Source organism: Lutra lutra, chromosome 13 (assembly GCF_902655055.1).
Source record: "Lutra lutra chromosome 13, mLutLut1.2, whole genome shotgun sequence".
In the NCBI taxonomy this organism is placed as follows: Eukaryota; Metazoa; Chordata; class Mammalia; order Carnivora; family Mustelidae; genus Lutra; species Lutra lutra.
Genome location: NC_062290.1, coordinates 94715981 through 94737240, shown reverse-complemented (window position 1 = coordinate 94737240; position 21260 = coordinate 94715981). Strand labels below are relative to the sequence as shown.

The 21260-nt window shown below is 62.9% G+C and overlaps 1 protein-coding gene across 3 annotated transcripts; it reads right to left on the bottom strand.

Moving 5' to 3' along the window:
* Positions 1–207: 207 nt before the first annotated feature.
* RABL6 (RAB, member RAS oncogene family like 6) lies at positions 208–21081 on the bottom strand. Of its 3 annotated transcripts, none has more exons than XM_047698988.1 (15): positions 20751–21080; positions 14934–15068; positions 13248–13295; positions 10990–11042; positions 9995–10086; positions 7767–7907; positions 7238–7343; positions 5815–5918; positions 3778–4082; positions 3411–3561; positions 2348–2563; positions 2036–2273; positions 1573–1744; positions 969–1027; positions 208–881 (listed from the first exon to the last, which is right to left on the bottom strand). In XM_047698988.1, the coding sequence occupies exons 1-15, from the start codon at positions 20878–20880 to the stop codon at positions 696–698; spliced, it is 2136 nt and encodes a 711-aa protein (XP_047554944.1). In that variant the 5' UTR covers positions 20881–21080; the 3' UTR covers positions 208–695. The 3 variants fall into 3 exon arrangements, with proteins under 3 accessions (XP_047554944.1, XP_047554945.1, XP_047554947.1); XM_047698989.1 differs by lacking the exon at positions 20751–21080 and adding an exon at positions 15354–15402; XM_047698991.1 differs by lacking the exon at positions 14934–15068 and having other exon boundaries at positions 20751–21081.
* Between the last annotated feature and the right edge of the window lie 179 nt (positions 21082–21260).

The window sequence follows — 21260 nt, the reverse complement described above, 5'->3', positions numbered from 1 at the left end:
GTCAGCCAGCCTGCAGGAGGCAAGGCACACCTGGGGCTGGGCCTGCTGGGAAGGCCTCTTTGGACCCCCTCCCTGGGCCTCCTGTCCAGGGACAGCTGCCTCTCTGGGGGAGGCAGGGAACTCAGGACCTTCCCACCCACCACCCAGGGCGACCTGGGACAGATGGGCCGGGGCAGGAGCCGTGTACAGGGAGAAGCAACACAGACACACAGTAAAACAGGAGAGCTTTATGGTCGGAGTGGAGCGTCGGAGGAAAACGAGAGGAAGCAGTGTGTGAGGACCTCCCGGCCTGGTCAGCAGCAAGCCCAGCGCAGGTGCAGAGCTGGCCGCTGGGCCCCGGGGGAGAGCCAACCCCGGAAAAGGTGCCAGTGCTGCCTGGCGTCTGCCCCCCATGCCAGAAGGGGCAGGAAGCGGAGCCCACCCAGGTGTGGGGGGCTGGGAGAGCGAGTGCAGCGGGCTGGGGGCAAGCAGGAGCCAGGCCAGTGACGAGGACGGACCCCGCCCTGTAAACAGCCTTGCAGCCTCCTGGGCCTCAGTCCCATCCCTGAGAAGCGCTGGGGGCCGGCTGCCCGCAGAACCCCGCCCACAGGCCCCCCTCCCTGCACAGTGGGCCCCATCCCCACAGCACGCCTGCCAGCATGGAGTGGGCCTGTCGCCCTCCGGGGCCCCCCAGCAGTCAGTCAGCGGTGCTAGGCCTACAGCTCCTCGTAGTCCCCGCCCCCGCGGAGGTGGCCGCCCGGGGCTGCACCCCCCAGGAAGGCCTCCAGCTCGTCCACCGCCGTCCTCTCCGGGGCCCTGGGCCGCCGCCGCCGCTCCTGCCTGCCTTCCTCCCTGTCCCTGCTCTTACGCTTGCTCCTCTTCCTTGCGGCCTTTTCTTCCTCCTGGGAAGGGGGCACGTCAGGTTGTGGGGGCACCAGGGCCCCACGCTGCCCAGTGGGCACGTGGGAGGTGGGAGGCAGGGCGCCTACCTCTTTGCTTTTCTTCTTTTTCTTTTTCTTTTCTTTTGTGGGAGGCCTGCCCTCCTTATCTGCAGAGAAAAGACACAGCATGGGCCTGTGACTCCCTGGCTGGCCAGGGGGCAGCGGGACCCGTCCTTGTCACTGGTGCACAGAGGCCAGAAGGCGCACCTCGGCAACGCTGCGGCGACCTGTAGGGGACTAGCGCACACACCTGGTGCCAGGCAGACACACCTCACCCTAGCACGAGCCTGGGGGGGGGGGGGGTCCTTCCCTCTCCATTCTGGGGACAAGAAACCTTTGGGACACGTCTCGTGACCCAGCTGGTCGGCCGAAGCTGGGTTTAAGGGGCTCAGGAGAGGGTGGGGAAGGGGAAAGGGAGCCGTGCAGCTGCCTGGGGCTACACAGCGCCGCGAGTGCTCCACGGGCCCACTGACCATGAAACTCCTCCCTGGGGTGGCAGGACTCCCAAGTCCATCCCGCTTGCAGCCACGCTGCCAGGCCACCAAATGCCACCTGTGCAGATACTCGGCCAGGTGCCCCCTGCTGCCCATCCTTCCAGCATGGTCCTGGCACGCACCCCGTGACCCACAATCCCCCCAGGCTCCCAAACTACCTTCATCGCTGATCTCCTTGCGGCCTGCTTCCACCGGTCCCAACCCAAAGAGGTCTGAGTCATTCTTCAGTCTGAAGGAGGGCACGGGGGGCTTGGGGGGTTGGGGTGGCAGGGCGGGGCCAGCATCCTCGTCCGTCCCATCAGAGAGGTCCTCTCGAACTGGGAACTCCTCCTGGAGAAGGAGCAGGCAGCTTGAGCAGCCGGCGCCCTCCCCAGCGCCCTGCAGCGTGTGACCCGCTGGCAAGTGACAAGCTACCTTGAGAGCCCTGGACACCCAACCTGGGGTCAGGGTGGCCAGCAGGGTCCACTGTGACAGCCAGGATACTGGCTCCCGGGTGTCACACGCTGATGGGAGGCTCCTGCCCCAGGAAGATGTCGCTGGGCACTTTCTCCTTCCTGCCGTTGCCACCCAAAACCATCCCCAGGGCCTCCAGGCCGAGCTGGTGGCACATCCCCTCCTCACCGCTCTCCGCTGAGGGTCCGAGTCGCTCTCGAAGTCAGGGTCGTCCATGACGAAGGACAGCATCTGGGCGGCGATGGGCCCCTCAGGGTCACTCTCTGAAGAAGCCGCCTGCTCATCCTTCCCCTGCTCACGCCCTCCAGTGGGGTCCTCGGCGGGGGACCTGTGGACACCTGGTCGGCGGGACTCCACCGCCCTGGGAGCTGCGTCCCTGTGTAGCCTCACGGCCTTTGTGGAGGGCCTTGGGGACAAGGAAGAGGTCAGGGGGCTCCTGGCTGTGCCCCCACCGCCCCGGGTTGGATCCCATCCACATACCGTTTGGTCTCTGGCCCTGGGTGCTTCTGGGGGGCCAGGACAGTGGCCTTGGGGGGCCCTGCCACCTCCTGTGCTTCCTCCTCACTGGAAGAAGTGATGTTGTCCTTGGGGACGGGGCCTGTGGGCAGCAGCGGCCTGCTGGGTGGCTTATCTTCAACATCCACATCGTCCTGGAAACCTGCCACCAGCGGGTTCCCGCCTGAGACCTCCCCGTCGCTGCAGGGCAGGGGGCAGGGCGGTCAGAGGTCACTGGAGGGTACAGAGAGCCCAGCTGCCTACCCTGCGCTCCAGACTCCTGGCACCACAGACGCCAGATGTCCTCTCTGTGCCCAGCGTGGGCACTGACCGAGGGTCAGCCCTACCCTTGGCACTCAACATTAGTGGGAGGACAACGGGGGCCTGCTGCAAGGGCGGTCTAGGTCTTGGGGGCCTCTCCGTAAAGGAGCCCACTGGTCAGTGGGACAGGCCAGCGAGGGGGGCAGGGGGTGTGAGGTGGGGGCCCAGAAGGACAGCAGGAAGCCACGGTGGGGCTCGTTCTGTTGATGTGGGAAGGGGGTGCCGTCCTGCCTGATGGTGGGGTGCAGGGCGTGGGTGTGGATGGGCTGGGGATGTTTCTGGTACTGGGGGAGGAGCCTGGGGCTGGGCTCTGTTCCGCGGCTTTGCATTTCTGGAGGGACCCAGGGATGCAGGGACTAACAGGTCTGACCTGGCTTCCACAGGGTGTTGGGGAGCACATGGGGAGGCCTGGGAGCTGGTGAGGGGTGAGCGGAGGCAGGAGGCCCAGCCTGAGCCACCCCGTCTGCCCAACGTCACGGGGAGGCCCCGGGGCTTCTGCCAGTGCCCATGCTCTCATATGCTTTCAGCCCAAGCAGGTGCTAACAGTGAGTCACGGGCACCAACATGTGGGGTCAGGCCAGCCTTGCTCTCCCAGCTCCCTCTGGGCAGGGGGCTTCAGGGAGCCCTTCCCTCTGAGAGGCTGCCAATCTGGTGGGGCCACCCCCTTAGCTCACCCAGGGCTGGGGGTGCGGGGAAGACTGGGGACCCACCTGGCCTCTGCTCTTACCTGTCACTGTCTTGCAGGATCTTGGCTCCGACTTTCTTCTCGTCCTCCTGGGGGGCCGTGTCATCCAGGAAGCTTCGGTCAAGGCTTTCTTCAGGAACGAAATCCTCCACGTTCTGGACTTTGCCCGGGGCCTCTGCAGCAGGGGCTGGCTCTGGGGACGAGAGAGGCTGCTTCCCACGTGTCCAGTGCCCGCCCCCGCGGGCCCATCCCAGGTGGTACCCATGGGACTGGGCTGTGGGGCTGCCTGCCCAGGAGGAAGGAGGTCGGCCCTGTCGCGGTTTACAAGCTCAAGGGACCAGTGAGACAGGGCACTCCACTGCTTGGGTCACCCATACCCCCTTCCCCAAGAGCTGCTCCTGGGGCTCACCTGGGGGCGAAGGGGCTGCTTCAGCCGCTGGCGAGGTCCCAAACAGCCTGGAGATGATGCTGCGCCTCGGGGCAGGGGCTGCAGGGGGCAGTGGGGCCTCTATGGGGGGCGGGGGGCGGGGGCAGGCCGAGGTGGTGTGGAGGGGCGGCTGCGGGGCTGGCTGCGGGCTGCTGGGGCTGGAGCTCCCTGTGGACGCGGCACTGGGCGGCACCACTGGAGACTGGGAGCCTGAGGATGGGCTCTGCCCATTGGCTGCCAACGGGGACGCGTGGCCACGGCTGCGTGCCTCCATCATCTCGAGGAAGCTGGGGGCACACAGAGCAGGCAGTGAGCAGTCCGCCTTCCCTGAAGTCTCCTCCTCGGAGATGAGGGCGACCGTGTCCCGGCCCTCGGGCTCATCGGCTCTCACGCCTGAGCGTCAAGCAGAGGGTCCCACCAGGGAAGGGACTGGCGAGTGCTGACAGGCAGGCTCGGCCCCACACCCACACCCGGGGCTCTCCATCCGTCAGCGGCACAGACGGGACCTGCCGCGCCGAGGGCCTCGGTGACAAGACCCACTGTCCGTGGGGCGGGCTTTCCGGCGGAAGGTGTATAACAAACAGGTGCCCTGTTCGCTGCCCAGGCTCCCTGGGGACCGACAAAGGACGGGGGCCGGCCACCGTGTGCGCCCCCCAAGTTAGGACTTGGTGGAGTGAGAAGGACGGGCAGGCCGAGGGTGGAGCCCAGCCCTGGCCTAGGTCTCTGGCTGGTCCCGCGTTTTCACAGGCGAGAGCTCACAGAGACGGCAACGTCAAGCCCCCGAGGGGCTGCCTTCCTCTGGCCCCAGGGCTGGCTGTGGGGCGCACATGGAGGGCGGGCTCCGGCCGCCGTCTCCCCTGGGGGCAACACACTGAGTGGGCAGTGCTGGGTTCCCGAGCTCTGGCTCAGCCAATCAGCCCCAGGAGGAGCTCCACGGCAAGACAGCTGCCCCCGCCAGCGTGGGGCTCACCCTGGAACCAGCCAAGCAGCCTAAATTCCCCCAGAACCACTCTGGCTAGGTCCAGGACCAACACATGGATGTGGCTCCGGGGAGACCCAGAGGCCCTCCTGTGAGTCCCTGTGGGGACAGACAGATGCTGGGGGCGCCAGCGTGCCCAGGACATGAGCGTGGGCGGTGGGGGCACTCAGGTGCTTTCTGTGGGAACTACACAGAATGGAAGCGCCAGGATCGAGGGTAGTTCAGGGTCACCCCCTCCTGACACAGCAAAGAGCCTCTCCCAGGAGCCGCAGGGTGGCCACAGCCCCTGGAGTGGGCGGCAGCAGGGCCTGCCTGAGGGCTGCCCGTCACCCACACAGCCGTCGTCGGCATGCGCTGGCGTGACCAGGAGCCTCCCTCCCTCCGCTACCAAGGACCGGAAGGTTCCGTTCCTACCCCCCCACTCTTCAGCTCCACCAGCCTCTCCCAAGGTCAAGGAGCTCTCTGAGGACCTACTCTATAGTTGGGGAAATTGACCTCCCAACCATGGCAGCCCGAGTCAGGAAACATGAGGCCAGCCAGTCTCAGCAGGGCCTCGGGCTAACACTTGTCCTGGGTCAGTGGCACCAGCACAGTGACCACCTCTGGTACACAGATGGCTGGCTGGGCCTCAGGGACGCCCGTCAGCTTGGAGCCCCCGGGGATCTGGTCAGGTCAATTTAAAAAGGCCCCGAGGTGCTCTGTGGGCCCCAGGGAGTACCCGGAGGGGCAGCTGGTCTGCTCCCCTGGGAGGGGGGGTCCCCTCGCACAAGAGCAGCTGCCTGTTCCGGACAAGCGCCCTGCTGACGGTGACACAGCTCCCCTTCCTGCGCTCCCATCCCCTCCCACCGCCGCATCCCGACGGAAATGACTCCGGTTTCTTGGGGCGACATGATCCACTCAGGCTGTCATGTCCGCCCGGAGGGAGGCGCTCGGCACTGCTGGCTGGTGAGGCCTGAGCTCCAGGCGTCCAGAGGGAGGCTGTCCCTCCCACAGAGCCTGCGGGCAGGGCTGGCGCGAGGGCTGCCGCAGGGCGCACGCACATGTCATAGTTCTGGTCCTCCGTCTCCTGCTGCACTGACAGCTCCTCCAGCGTGGCGTCCACATCCAGCTGGTTCGTCTCCAGCTGCCGGAGCAGTGTCTCTCGCTAGAGGACGAAGCAGAGACCCCGTCAGCCTGCGTCCCCACTTGGCCAGCCCTCGATGGACGACCCAGCGGCTAGCGGGCCACTCCCACAGCTCGGTGTGGCTCTGAGGACAGGGTCAAGGACGTGAGCGACACCCAGAGACACGGTGCCCCAGAAGCCCGTGTGGCTCTGACGGCCTAACACCAGGCTTCCGCCGTGTCCCTGCACACTCCGAGCTCCGGCACACGCCTCTCCACGGGCATCAGCCACACCTGCCACCCACGAGCCGCTTGGCTTGCTCCAGTGACGTGCGGTGCTGACTGCCAGGTACAGGAAACTCCGGGTGTTTCTCTCGGGTCTGGGTGCCTGTTGTGCGTGGACAGGAAGCTCCAGGGATCAGTAAAAGGGATGCGTGCGACACGCACGGTCCCAAGGGCAAGAGCGGGGTGCAGCGGCCGCCGCCACCCCCAAGGAGTCTGCCTGTACCGGCCTGCCTTCCAGCTGAAACCTCCACCACGCACCCTGTCTGCGGGGCACCCGTTGCCCTCCAGAGAGAAAAAGGGCAGGAAGGCCACCACGCTCCCCAGCCAGCCTACACAGCCTGGAGGAGGCGTGGCGGCCACTGGGCCACAGAGGGGCCACGTACACAATGCCACGATGTTACACGCCCACGTTCCAATGTGATGAGAAAGGCGGCCACCTCTGTGGTTTTGCCCCTGAAAGCCCAAGACCTGGTCTCACGTCGGACAGACCCGGATGGGGCTCCCTGAGATGCTCTCCCAGCCCAGAGCAGGCTCAGCCCAACGCTCCACATGAGGTGGGGCCAGGCCTGTGAGGGACACGGGAGGACAACCCTGCATCAGGGCACCAACACTGCTTCTGTGGTCTGGAGAGCAGCGCTGGGGAAACCAGAGACTGCCACCAGGGGAAGCGGAGCGAGGGGCCCGGAGGCCCCCGGCACCACCTCTCTGTCTCCTCTGTACACCCAGAATCGCTCCCCAGAGTGGGCGTGGTCGCCGGGCTCTGCGCCTGCACAGACGGAGGGGGCAACGTGGTGGGCTCCCCCTGCAGCCACACACCCAGGAACCCAGGATGCTCCCACGGGGAAGACCGACGAGCACAAGGGCGTGATAGCAGGAGCCGGTGCAGGCCCGAGTCACCCACACGTCTAGGCCTCCGGTTCTTGCCTTGTTGGTCAGAAATGGCCCAAAGGGGCATCTAAGGGATCCCTGGGTCTCAGGCTGGCCTGGCAGAGGGGAGGGGATGGAGGGGCCATCCTGGGACTGCCAGCCCCAGACGGGTCCCGGAGAACCCTGTGCTGCCTACCCGCCGACGCTCACCTGAAGCTGCAGAAACGGAATATTGAAGAATTTGTGCAGATACTTTAGGCCAAAGCTGTTCTTCATGGAGGACTCAGCGTAGCGGAAGTACGAGGAGCCTGGAGGCCTGTTTGCAAAAGGAACACGTGGCTTGAGGTGGAGGTGGCTAGTGGTGGGCAGCAGGGCGCAGTCCCTCCAGGCCAAGGGCCACACCTGGACCAGGCTGCTCCTGATGCCGGCACCTCCCCCAGCCACAGGCTAAAGCCAGCAGTCCCGCAGCCCCAGGGCCACGCCTGAGGGCCCAGCAGGTGACACCCAGCCCGGACTTGTGCAGAGGCAGGGGCCTCACTGTGTCAGCCCGACCCCTGGCACCCCCTGCCCCTGCAGGCCTGCCGGGTGCCAGGAAGCCAGCCACCAACACTTTGTTCTGCTGTCCTTGGCCCCAGGTCCTCCTGCTGGACCCTCACTGCCCACAGCATTGCTCCCAGCCCGGGGGCCACTGGAGCTGGGCAGGCAGGGGTGCATCCCTGGCGTGGGCTGCCCCACCCACCTGTCCAGGTTGTCGATAAAGTCACGCACGTCATCAGGCAGGATGACTCGGTGCTCGCCCATGTCGCGGTAGTTCCCCAGCACACACACTGGCACGTGCGTCGGCACCTTGGGAAGCTCCCGCAGGATGTAGTTGAAGGTCCTTAGGAGGCACAGGCAAGGAGAGACCTCCTTAGTGTCAACCTCAAGACCCACACCCCACTGTGTCACATGTCCTGAGCCCAGGACCCCGGGTGCATGGAGCACAAGGGCCGAGTGCCCACACCCTCCAGAACAGGCCTTGCTTCTGCAGTTTTCTCCCCAGTTCCCTGCCTGCAGGGGTCCCTGAGGCAAGGGGTCTTTGCACCGTCCCTGTGGAACACAGCTGCAGCCTGCGGGGCTCCAAGGGGTGCCTTTGCGGAGTCACAGCCTTGCTCTCCAGGCCCGGGCTCCCAGATGGCGTGCGAGGGAGTGAGCGCCGTGCCTCCGACCCAGAGGCTGCAGCGGGAACCACAGACTCGCACACCCAGGCAGCAAGCTGGACTGTTTCTGACTCCCACGCCTCCCTGGGAGTGTTAACAAAGGGCCAGGGGTGTCCGCCCTCCGGCCCTGTCTCTACCATTTCTTCTGCCCCACAGGGCCCAGCAGCTCACGCCTCGTTTTGGCCCGCACTGTCCCCTGCGAATGCCAGCTGACCCACGAGGGGGTCAGTGCGGGTGGTCAGTGGAGCTGTTCTCCTTGGCCGCAGCATAGACAGAGGGCGCCGCCAGCATGGAGTGTGCTGCTGCTTAGTCGCCGGCCTCCAAGCTCCCTCTGGCCCAGCATCTGAGCGCCAGCCAGCGCGGGGACCCGGGTCCGCCCTCGCTTCTCCAGACTGGCACCTGCTGCTCCTCCCTGCAGCCCCCGCGTGCCTCCCAGCGGGCACCCCGTGCCGGCCTCCTGCTGTCGGCAAAGGTTGCAGGCTTCCCTGACACCGAGGGCCTGCCCGAAACTGCAAGGGTTTCTAGCAGACTGCATGCAGGAAAGCCACCTCCAGTCCCCTGGGTGGAAGGGACACTGCGGTGTGCCCAGCAGACACACCTGGCTGCCTCTCACGGGCACGTCTGCACCACCGGGGCCGTCCCACCCCGCCCTGCACGTTTCCGATGCGCCGCCTGCCGCCACCCCGAGGTCTCTCCTGCACGAGCTACCGGGCGCCCCACGATGGGAGGCACCCAGGTGTGCGTCCCTTCGTGCCAGGAGGGCTGGTGGGAGGCCCTGTCGGGCCCCCGTGCGTGAATGGATTCCACACAGCCGGCAGTAAGACCCCAGAGCTCTGAAGACGGAGCGTCCCGGGGAAAACCTGGCTGGATCCCACCAGCAACACAGCGCAGCGTCTGACAGCAGGACCGAGTGTGCAACGGGGAACGTGGGCTACGTACGCAAGAATCATAAACATTTAAAAACAGTGACAATGGAATGAAGGCCCCACAGGCCGTTTCCACAGAGGCTGCTGTCCGTTCCTCCCCCGGCATTCTGTAAGACACCTGCTCTGGCGGTGCGCCCCAGAGCGTCCACAGGGCAGGCCCGACTGTTCCTGGACAGGCCTGCAGGAAGGCTGGCCCTGGGTGACTGTTGGGCCGGGGCTCCTGGTGCTCTCTACCCATAGTGCCCCCTCCCCACCCTGTAGGAGCGGCTCCCCTGCCTTGCTTCTGGGAGGCGGGAGCGCTGGCGCCAGGCAGGCCTGGGGAATCGAGTGTCCCCGTCTGCCCTAGGAGACGGCACTTCCTGTGTGTCATGCTGCCCGTGTAACTCCACAAGGAGGGGCCCCTTGGGAGCTGGCACTGGGCTGCCCCCTCATTCACCCCTGCAGCTTGCTCTGCAGTCTTTTGCTGGGATCTTAGCTCTGTGTCCCCCCAGTCAAAGAATGTCAGGGATGTCTTAGGGAACCCCAAACTAATGGCCACTTGATTTTGCCAAATGTTGCATGGTACTTTCAGGAAGGGTTATGGGCTGTGGAAGGTGTGCACCCCCCTGCCCCTGTGCTGTCCCAGCCCAGCCCGCCCTGTGCTCATGGACATGCCCAGAGACGGCCAGGCACGGCTTCCACGCGGCTGAGCTGCTGGTGTGCACGATGTCCATGGATAGCCTGGAACTATCCGGCACCGGCACTGATGCTGGGGTCACTCCGACCTGCTGGACAGCAGGGGCGGCCCTCCAGGTGGCACGTCACCAGGGGCCTCGAGGGCTATCTCCAGCCGCGCCCCTTACCACTGCTTGGTGATGTCGAACATCATGACCACACCGTTACAGTTCTTGTACACATCCAGGAACTCGGCGTCCAGGGCCATCTCGGACTCTGCCTAAGGACGGGACACAACCGGCATGGGACGGTGCCCGGGGCAGGCTGCCACGGCTGAGCCCTATCTCCTGGGGAGGCTGAAGAGCACAGTCCGGAAGGTGATGGCTATTTTCATTTTGGCAAAAAATACGTAAAGGAGATCATCGAGAGTCGGGGTCAGAAAACTGACCCTGGAAGGGTCTGCAGCAGTAAAGAGCCCCTGACCTCGCCCCTGACCTGGGGCTTTCTCCAGCAGCCTACCGCAGCCTCCCTGTGAGCCGCAGGAGCCGCCTTCGAGCACTCAGAGGGACAAGAGTGCTGGAGCAGCCACCACCCCACTGCAACAAGCGCATCCAGACCGGGGGAAGACGCGGACAGAGAACCTTCTAGAGCACACAGACAGGTGTGGCTGTAATGTGGTGGTAGTAGCACGGTGTCCCAGAAAGGGCCAGACAGACCTGGACCAGGCAGTCACCCAACTTTCCTGCCCTAAAGGGGAGCAAAGAGGCTGCCCACCACCCTGAGACTGTCTACGGGCAGGAGGACCCAGAGAGCAGGGTCCTCGGAAAACAATGGGAAAGCTCCCCTGGGATGGAAGGGGGGCCCATCTGCCTCAGACTTCGTGTTGGGGTGGGGGCTGCCAGCAGAGCTCATTCAGGCCACACTCATGCCCCTGTGCCTGGGGCTGCAGAACTGGGCCCGTGCACCTAAATACGTCTCAGGTGAAACTCATTACAGGGCCTGGCAGGTGTCCCCGATAACAGCTCAGGCAAGCCCAGCCATCCCAAAATACACCTATGGGCAACACAGCCCCCCCCCGCCCCATGAGCAGTGGGGCCAGCTGGTCCAACTAGAGTCCTGGGGCGGTCCCAACCCTCACCTGGAACGGTGGGACCCACGGGGGCAGGGGACGCAGCTTACCCACCTCCTGGGGGTCGTTCTCCACCTTCAAGCCATCCCCTCGCCTCCTGGACTTCCCTTGTTAGAAGACAGACGACAGTTACAGGGGGAATCGTAGCCCCAGAGGGAACACTTCCCCCCACTGTCCCGCTCCCGGCTCCAGCAGGCACCATACCTGTCTAATGGGGCGCCCCGGCCACACAGCTGGTGCTGGAGCAACCCTGCTGGTGGAGGAAGGGGCCACAGCCTCACCGGGACCCCCGGAGAGAGGCCCTGACGGGTTCCAACAGCTCGGCCTAAACCGGAAGGTGCCCAGCAGGGCTCAGCGGGGTGATCAACGAGCCGGCCCTGATTCAAACGTGGGCACTTCCTTCCTTCGCTGGCACAGGCTAGCCCAGCCCAGTCTCCCAGGTGCTGCCTGTGGGGCCACAGAGCCTTCCTGGGCTGGGCTGAGGCCCTGGGCAGCTCTAGTGGTTCCTGAGGATAAAGGGCTCCAAACCCTCTGCTCCCTGCCCTTGGGCTCTATTTCCAAGCAGGGAGGAAGGACTGTCTGTCACCTTGGGAATTCCAGGGTCCCTCAGTCTGAGGAATGGCCTGGGCAAAGTAAGAAAGCCTTCCTTTCCCCCCAACAACTGCATTCGTTTCTGACCCTCTCCGCCCTGTGGGGCTGTCCCAGGTCAGCAGCCTGCTCTGGGGCCACAGGGCCTCCAGTGCCACCCACCATCTCAGGGGGCTACCGCTGCCCGGGCGAAGGGAGACTGCTCCCCAGGGCCCGCTCTTTTTGGGGTACCCCCCACAAGCAGGTTCTCAAGACTCACTGGGCCTCGCCTCCGTGCCCCCTTTCCCGCGGTCCACCAGGACCTGAGCCTCAGCTGCCACACCTCTGCTGCTGTGCGTGGCGCTCAGACCCTGCCCAGCAGGCGAGCGGCTGGAGCGGGGGAGAGGGGGCTCTTCTGTCTCACTGGAGGGGACTAGGTGGCTCACTGCGTGCTCACACACAAGCCTGGGACCTTCCGCTGCAGTGCCACCCTGGCCCTGGCCCTCTCCGCGCCTCAGTGGGACACTGTACACTGCCAGGCCAAGGGATCCCAGCCCCTGCCGTCCCCACACGTGGCGTGTGGGCTTTGTGCCTCCACAGGCATGGAGCGGGCGCACCCATGACCCGTGGGGTGAGCTGCATCTCCGGTGTACTGCAGGACACTTCCCAGCAGTGACAACGGCACATGCTCACCGGAAGGGGTCCTGTCCCCCAGGTATGGACTCCACTCTGGAAACCTGTATCCCACCCCAACTGATGGAGCTGAGGCCGGGAAGGGGGCGGGCAGTGCTCCAGGAGGGGGGGGCCCCCAGAGCACGGAGGCTTCCCCTCAAACCACAACAGTAACCAGGCCGCAGAGCGCTGCGGGCCCAGGTCTGGAGCACGAGGCCTCCATAGGCCCCCACGGGCTGAAGGCGTCCCAGCGGCAGCAGCTCCACCAGTCCTGGGAACCTAAACCTGCCTCCCAAGAACACGGGGAGGGCAGGGGGTGGGCACATTCTGCACCAGCAACCACCGTCTCCTTTCTCACTGGAGGACACGCAGTGACAGCAAGCCTCCCAGGTCAGAGGTCGGAGGTCAGAGCACGCTCAGCAGCACAGGGGGCCGCACGGTGCACCTGGAGGAACACGGGCTCAAGGCCCGAGAGTGAAGAGGGAGTAGGAGGGGCCGAAGGGGGCCGTGTGCCCCTCACCGCCAAGCACACATGGGCCGGGCCCAGAGGCCCAGGGCTTCCCCGTGGGAGCGGAGACTCCGCAGCCTGAGTGGAGCAGTCCGAGGGGCATGTGGCCCCTGGGGGTGGGGGGTGGCTTCGGAAGCCTAAAAGCTGGTCCTGGGCTCTGGGCGGGGGGGGGGGGGGGGGGCAGGGGGGGGCCCAGCTGTACCCGGTCCACGCCCCTCTGCCGTGTGCTGCCTCCGCGGGTGGAACACGCTTCTGAAGGGCGGAGGCTGCGGTCCTGCCGGCTCGCTACTGGGTGTCCAGCTCCCGCCACCCCGGATGCAGGAGGGAGCGGCTCCCAGGCCCAGAGCTCTGACAGCCCCGTGCTGCTCTGGCGAGTGGCCCTTCTGGTCGCACGCTCGGCGTCCACAGCCAGTGTGATGGGAACGCAGAGACCTGCGTGCTGGAGACGCCAGGACACGCGCCAACACAGTGGCCACACTGCGGCGGGGAGGCGGCAAGGAGGGCTTCTGCTCACAGAGGGCATAAAGCATTGGGAAAAAGGACTCATGATGCAGACAGGACTTACCTTTGTCAACCACGTCCCAGACTTCAACCTTCACGATATCGTCAGTGGCTAAAATAGGGAGAGACATGAAGATTAGTGTCCAACGTGACCTTTGGCCTTCTGGTCACACCTGGGCTCTTAGGGGCTGTCCAGGTGCTGCTGTGTGGTCCCACTCTTCCAGCGTGGGTCCCCCACCAGGAGACCTCAGGCTCTTCCCTCAGCACCTTGGCCAAGGACACCCTGCTCCCACGTGCGGCCTTTGCAGCCGAAGCCTCCCTCCCCGGAGGGCAACAAGGTGTTAGGCTTCTGCTCAGGCTGCACTCAACAGCCCTGGCCTGTCCGCAGCTGACAGTCTCCCAGTTTCCTGCAGGTGTTCCTGGGGTGGGCTCGTCCCCAGCCAGGTCCAACAGCTAAGGTCACCTCTGCAGGGGCGCCTGGGGAGCAGGCTCCGGGTGCAGGGACAGGCCTCAATGAGCCTGACTCTTATCCAGTGACCAGCCTCAAGTTTGTTCACAGGACATCAGCCCCCTCTAGCTGGCTGCGCAGCACTGAGCTTCCACTGAAGCCTCTGGAGCGGCCGGCTGGGCACAGGCCCCTGCTGGGAGGCGGGCACCCCCGCAGGCCGTCAGGACGGCTCACGGCCTGGCCTTCTCAGAACCACCTGTCTTTTCACGCTCTGCTCACTCTTCACAGGGAGGAGACTCTTAGACCCTCCTTGGCGGATCTCTGCCTGGGACAGGTGCCAGGACCCAGGGAGCAGACCCTGTGAACAGCCCGCCTGGGCCCAGGGCATGTGCCATAGCTCCTGGTGGTGGGCCCAAGTACGAGGACAGTGGGCTCACCCCTCCATCCCCATGATTCTGAGGGGACAGGTGGAGACCCGCCATGCACCTGTCCCCAAGCTGAGGGCACAAAAGCACGCTGCCACTATCCCAACTGGGAAGGGTGCCGGGGGAGCTGCCCTAAGGCCCTGCCAGCCCCCGCTGGTGAGCTAGGGTGATGCTGGCCCGTGTAGCTGTCCTGGGATGGGGCTGGGCCATCACTCAGTGGGAGTCACAACTTCTACAGGCCCATGTGTCCTGTTCACAACTACATCTTTTTGTCAGTAAAAAGTATGTTTGAAATGGCTCAAAGGACTTTTACTTTCATGGTTTCTGAACATGCAAAGCAACTGTCTGCTGCCCGTGGGGCTTCAGGACACGACACGTTTTGTCCATCAGGCGATCTTGCAGAGGGAAAGCCTCAAAGGGACTGAGGGGTCCCTCCTGCTGGTGGAGCACGTGTGGGCCCAGGGCCGGTGGCAGCAGGGAGACTCCCCAGATGTCTCCCGTGTTAAACCTGAACTCTGTGCCCTTCGGTGGTCTCTAGAATTGAGAGGGGGCCTTTGCCACAGCTCCCGCCCTGGAGGACCCTCCCTCGCCACCTTGTCTGCCCATGGGGAGGGGGTGGTTTCAGAGCAACCCAGGAGAAGCTCTAGCGAGTGCCCCCATCATAGCGCTTCTGAGCTTAAGGAGGTTCCCTCACGTCTACAGGGTTTCCCTGATGACACCACAGCTGGGGACACCGGGGCAGGGTCTCCAAGGAGCCAGACTACAGGAGGATCCATGAGAGCCACCCCCCACCCCGCCCCACATGAGGGGCACCGTGCCTGCACCCCAACCCCGCCTCTCGCCCGCCCCACACCAACCGCCCGCAGCCGGCCCTCACTCTTGTAGCTCCAGTGGATGCTGGTGACCTGGATCTCCTGCGTGGGGATGTACTCCTCCACAAAGTTCTTGCCCTGAAGCCGGTGCCACAATGCGGTCTTGCCCGTGTTCCTGTCCCCGCGGATCACGATCTTCACTGAGGGTACAGGACAGATCAGGGAAGCGAATCAGACCGGCAGAGAACTCGAACTCTGGCAAGGGAGCCGCAGGCCACACACGCGCGCTTTTGCACAGAGCGTGGCCTACGTGGCCTGTGAGCAGGGAAGAGCAGGGCACTAGGGCTGAGCTGCTGGGAGACACCCAAGGGGTCGCGGCCCCAGCCTGGGCCTCGGCTCTCCCTCCCTGCTCTGCAGAGGGGGGCCCCGAAGGCATCTCCCCAGGCCCTGGGGTGACGGAACCACAGCCCACTCAGACTTTGCACCTGCAGGAAAGTGGTCTCCCCTGGAGTCGGACATCCTGTGAACTCCTGACTCCCGGGGCCAGGGTCAGGCTGCTGGAGGGGCTGGGGGGGTGGCCGACGTTCTCCTTAGGCGGCTCCCTAGATTTCCGTAGCTTGCTCCTAACCTACTTCCGCACAGCCCTGGTATTTTTAGCAGTTCTGCAGAGCGCCACCATTTTCAAGGCCACACAGGCGGGGTTAGGGCACAAAGGAGAATTCCGTTTTACTTGCTGCACACATTTACAGAGTGGCCTGGGAGCTGGGTGCACGCCCACAGGCAGCCGAGTGCGCGGACGCTGGGCAGGCGGGGGCCCAGTCCTGCAGCACCGTGCAGGGGTGCGGTCCTCCTGCCAGCAGCTCTGAGATGGTGTGGCATTTAGTATAGGAGTACCATGGTCCGGTTTGTTCTAGAAAGACGAAGAGCAGTCAGGAATGCCATGGAGAGCCGGCGGGCAGGGGGCGGGGCGAGGATGGGAGCAAGGCTGATGACCATGGTGATGGACTGGACCCCGGGGAAGGTTCTGGCTTGAGAAGACATGCAGATGGGCAGCCTGAGGGATGGGCTGCAGGCTCCTGGACCACCTGGAGCAGCCCTGGGGCTGGGGGATGGCGCTTCATGCCCTGGGGCTGGGCGAGGACACTGCGGAGCTGCCCTAGAGCCCTGTCTGGTCCCCCGGCCAGCTGGCTTTTCCCTCCTTGCACCCCCAAGTGCTCCAAAGCCCCTCTGTTCTTGAACACTCAGTACTCTCCCCGTGAGACTCTCAGCATCAACCTCCCCAGCCCAGCCCACACTCTCTGAGTCCCAGCTTCCGTCTTCGGGACGGGTCAGACCGTCTCTGGTCAGACCTCGGGGCTGCCCTTCTTCCACCTGCTCGGTCATGTCCACACACAGAACACACCCGGCCACTGCTCCCAAGGTCCGGGCAATCTAGACTCGATTCCAGCCAGAAGCCAGACACCTAGGAGAAGCTGGGAGACAGGTCAGGGCGTGACACGTCTGTGCTGTAAGCGCAGCTGTGGGGAGGTCCTGGGTCCCTGGCATGAGCCTGAACCCTCTGCGGGAAGCATGCCGGTCTAGGGGAGTCCCCTGATGCCGGGGCCTCTGCCTCTCGTTGAGTGAGGATGAGGGGGACAGACCACATGCAGCTGACCCCCAGGGGGTGGCAGGCTCCTGTCCCCAAGACAACCCTGGCCAGGCTGAGGGCAGGACAAAGCACCAGCCCCAGACCTTCCTGGGCGCGGGAGGAGCCGCACCTCGTGCTCTGCGGACCGCCTGCTACAGCGCCGGGCTCTCATTTCATGGCCGGTTTCTTCCCTTTTCTTCGCTTTCCGGAGCGGTTCCTTTTCAAATCTGCTTGGCCCTGTTGTACCAATTCCTGCTTTTACCAAAGCTCTCTTTTATCTCTCGGACATATCATGCACACTGACCACGTCCACCGCAGCAGCGTCCACACATGGCGTGAGCCTCCGGCGTACAACACGCTCATCTGTGTACACACACCCTCGGAGGTCCCGGCCCTAAGGGCGGCCACCGTCTGCCACCGCTCGAAGCTGTCACAGTGTTTCGGACTCTGTACCGACGTGACGTTCTGTGAAACCTGACGTCCTCAGAGACCAAGGTCTGATGTTTGCTGGGCGTTTCCTGATCTTGTACCGGCAGCCCGTTGTCTCCTGGAACTTTATCTCCGGGGCCCCTTTAAGGTCTGGGTTGGAGCCACATTCATCACAAGGCCTCTGCCTGTCGTCCGCCACACTAACCACCTGGTTCTGGCAGTGGAGCATGTGACTCGATTTCAGAGTCGTGGGTTCAAGCCCCATGTTAGGTGTGGAGATTACTTAAAAATAAAACCTTAGGGGCGCCTGGTGGCTCAGTCGTTAAGCGTCTGCCTTTGGCTCAGGTCTTGATCCCAGGGTCCTGGGATCGAGCCCCGGGTCGGGCTCCCTGCTCAGCGGGAAGCCTGCTTCTCCCTCTCCCATTCTCCCTGCTTGTGTTCCCTCTCTCGCTGTGTCTCTGTCAAATAAAGAAATAAAATCTTTAAAAAATAAATAAAAATAAAATCTGAACCTCCTCTCATTTTCTGTAAATCATGGATGGGTGTTGAATTTTATCACATCTGTTTCTTGGACCCACTGAGGTTATAATGCTCCACGGTAAAGCACAGACTTTACCGTCTCTCCTAACCCTGGCATTCTTGGGGAGTCCTACTTGGTCTCAGTGCAATGATTTGTTATTAATATTCTGCTGCTTTTCCAGTGCTCATTTCCTGACCTCTCACTAGGTTACTAGGTCTGTGCTCACGGACAGGCCTGGATGGCTACCCCGCTTCCTGTGCTTTCCTCCTCTGTCCGGCACCAGAGTTTACCACGTGCAGGAAGCAAGCCGAGCGCCCTTGCTTCCGCGCTGTCTCAGCTAGAGTGGCTCTCTGAACGCTGTTCGTTTGTTCCTTCATGGCGGGGCGGGGGGGGGGGGGGGGGGGGCAGTGCAGAGGGAGGATGAGAGAGAGAATCTCAAGCAGCCTCCCCACTGAGCACAGGGCCCTGCATGGGGCTCGATCTCACGACCTGAGCCAAGATCACAAGTCAGACACTCAACCAACTGAGCAACCCAGGCGCCCCGATGTTCCGAAAATGTCTAATGATGTGTCTAGCTATGTATGTTTTTAAAAACTCTGGACATGGACTTCTTGGGAGTTTCACGTATTTCATGAATTCTGGAAAATCCCCAGTCTTCATTCCCTCCAATACTGCTCCTTCCCCATTCTCGCTGTTCTGAAAGCCCTGTCAGGTGTGTGTTGGAATCTGCTTCATTTCTGGGCTTGCACAGCTCTCTTCCAGCACCAACGCTCTCCTTAGTCTGGTTCTTACGCTGCCTCACCTGTTTGCTGACTTTGATTTTCACGACCGTGGTTTTCATTCCTAGAGGTCCTCTTTGGTTCTTTTTCAAACATGACTTGTCTGTTCACAGAATCTTGATATAATCTTTTTTTTTTTGTCAGAGAGAGAGGGAGAGAGAGCCGATATCCCGTCTGCACAGCCGATATGCCTCTCTGCACAGGCAGACAGAGTGGCAGGCAGAGGCAGAGGGAGAAGCAGGCTCCCCGCCAAGCAAGGAACCCGATGTGGGACTCGATCCCAGGACGCTGGGATCATGACCTGAGCCGAAGGCAGCTGCTCAACCAACTGAGCCACCCAGGCGCCCCAGAATCTTGATATAATCTTAAAGCTATTTCCTTCTTACCCTGGAAAAGCTCTCTTATCCCGAAATCAACCTTTCAAAAGGTTTCTTAGTGAAGGAGTGCTTAAGTCTATTTTTAAATTCTAGTGCTGAGAGCCACCTGGCCAGGACTCTGGCTGTCCCAGTGTCTGGAGGCTTTCTCTGTGAGTGAGGAAAGCTGGCCTGAGCAAGAGCACTTCTGACCAGTTCCATTAGGGCTGGTACTTCCTCACTTGGGAAGCTGCCCCAGTCAAGGCTTCTTCACCAAACAGGGTGAAGAATTGTGTCCCGTGATGGTAGAAAGGATAGACCAGGTTACGCAACACTCTTCCACTTGGTCCAGGGCTCCACTCAGATTTTGATTCTAAATTCGATGTGTATGCTGGGCTCCCGCATGTGACCTGAGCACTTCTCAGTATGAGAGCCGGTTGAAAGGAGATGACTTGTCTGCCCCAAGAGAGCAAGGATCTGTAAGAAACAGCATCTACACGTGGACGTCATCAGCTCTTTCCTACAAAAGTCCTGCATCTGTAGTCCCCAGATTGCTGCTTTGTTTCTCCTAAGTAAGCTATTTTGGAAAATAAGCAAAGTCTACCAGAAAGTTTCAAAGCTGCATATTGTCCAACTACAGAGACAACCTCCCTCTAATGTAACTTCTCTCCATCTCACCCCTTTCCGGGAGTCCTAGGGAATCCCAGCCTGTCCTCCTAGCTACCGGAGACTGGGTTTACTTCTCTGGGATAAGTCTACCGCGCACCCCCCACCCTTCTTTGCCACCCAAGGCTAGGCAATGTGCCTCTGGGGGAGTGCTTTCCAGAAGGTGAAAAATTCAGTTTCCAGCTCTGATTCCACAAGACTAGGATCAAGTTTAAAACAATACCGTTAAGTAATAAAAGTGAATGAGGGACTCCAGATGTAGATCCTACAGGTTTGTACACAAGAGTATTTTGACTTGCCATTCCCCTCTCTCAATGTGAGAGAAACACATACAAAACTGTGCGGCAGTACAACTACAACGACCTCTCTTCTAAACCCGCACAGAGATCCTCCTAATTAGTTTCTTCCTGTTGTGCATTACTGACTAAATAGGTCACCGCAGGGACCAAAAGCTCTCCCCTTAAAGTAGCAAAGGGAGCGGCAGGGAGGAGTCCAAAATCTTGCAGCAACGTATGAAAATACTTGAAAGGGAACAATTTAAACGCCGAGAACAACATAAAAAGCTTTTAAAACGCTAGGAAAGGACAGCGAGCAGAAAAAACGTAAAAGAGGTCAAGAGAATGGTTAGCGTCCAGGAGCTACACAGTTTGCATAATTTATAACAGGCCTGGAAACGTCCTGGGCTCTGGGGGCAGCTGAAAATAACCGCTCCCTCCCTCAGGGGAAGAAAAGTCTCCTACAGTAAGTAAGAGTCCTTCTGCCTTCTGGAGCTTTTTCCAAATATATCCCTACGAACGCTCCTAAGACAAGGGAGGGGGTGGGGCGGGCACATGTGGCGCAGACGACATTCCCTTCAAACCGAACAGGAAGCCTACGAGGAAAAACCCCAACGCTCACACCACCGGGGCCGGCTGGATCTCGGGGCTCCTGGGCAGGCTGTCACGTGGTTCTCCGACGGGGAGCCCCCCCACCCCCTCAAGCGTCACAGACCACAGAGCTCTCCCTACGTTATGTAAGAGTCGCCGTTAGGCGAGGTTATCCGGGCCAATCAGGGCCCCGCCGAGCGCACCAGGAACCGCCTGGACGCACCGCACCGCGCAAGCGAAGCGCACAGAACGCTCACCGCGCCTCTGCGCCTCGGGAGGGATCCCGCGGTCCGAGGCGCCCGCCCTCCACCCCTGGGGTCCTCCAGGACCTCATCTCCCGCCCGGCATCAACTCTCGACCCCAAGTGAGGGCCCCTAGAGTACCCGCCACAGGTAAGGGCGCAGCAGATCTTCACCACGGACGAACAGGACCTGCCACAGCCACCCGCAGACCGCGAGGCCCCGGGGCGCGACGCGGCCCCCAGTGCTTCCGGGTGCGGGCCGCGACCTGGTCTCCGCCAAGTCCCAGTCGCCGAGCCCGGACCTGCGGACCCCGCGGGGCAGCGCCCTCCTCCGCCCGAGCCCTCGGACCCCACTTCCCACGTCCCCCTGGCAGGAAGCCCGCGCGCCGGCCTGCACTCACTGTTGTACTGCACGCCTTTGGCGAAGCGTCTCTGCAGCGCCTGGTTCATGGACTGCAGCCCGGCGGGGATATTCTTGTCGCGGCCCGGAGCCTGCTCCGACCCCACCAGCTTCTTGAGCGCGGAAAACATCTTCCCGCTCCCACGTTCGAGCCCGGCGCGGCCCGCGAGCTCAGCGGCGGCGGCGGCGGCGGCCCGGTGCGGATCGCACCATGTCCTGGGTCCCGGCGGCCGGGCGCCTGCCTCGAGGGCGGCTCAGGGGCTCAGCCGCGGCGGTTCCGCTCCGGCCCCAGCGACCCCCGGCGCGGCCACCCTTCGCCTGTCAGAACCGCCATCTTGGCGCTGGCTCGACGAGGCGCGCGGCTACGGGGCGCCGCGAGGGCCAAGAGGGCGCGCGCATGCGCGGCGACACGCGAGTGATGCGCACTTGGCGCTAAGGAGCGCGTCGCGCGCCCTGGCCGGGCGGCAGCGCAAAAGCGCGCGCATGCGCGAGAGGGCACGGGCGGCGGTGG

Excerpts from the sequence above, each read along its gene's own strand:
- RABL6 (XM_047698988.1), bottom strand. The coding sequence starts at position 20,880 with ATGTTTTCCGCGCTCAAGAAGCTGGTGGGGTCGGAGCAGGCTCCGGGC. Across the intron at positions 7,908-9,994 it reads TTCGACATCACCAAGCAGTG|GACCTTCAACTACATCCTGC; the intron begins GTAAGGGGCGCG and ends GTGCCTCCTAAG. Across the intron at positions 4,083-5,814 it reads GAGGACCAGAACTATGACAT|CTTCCTCGAGATGATGGAGG; the intron begins GTGCGTGCGCCC and ends GTGTGCCCCCAG.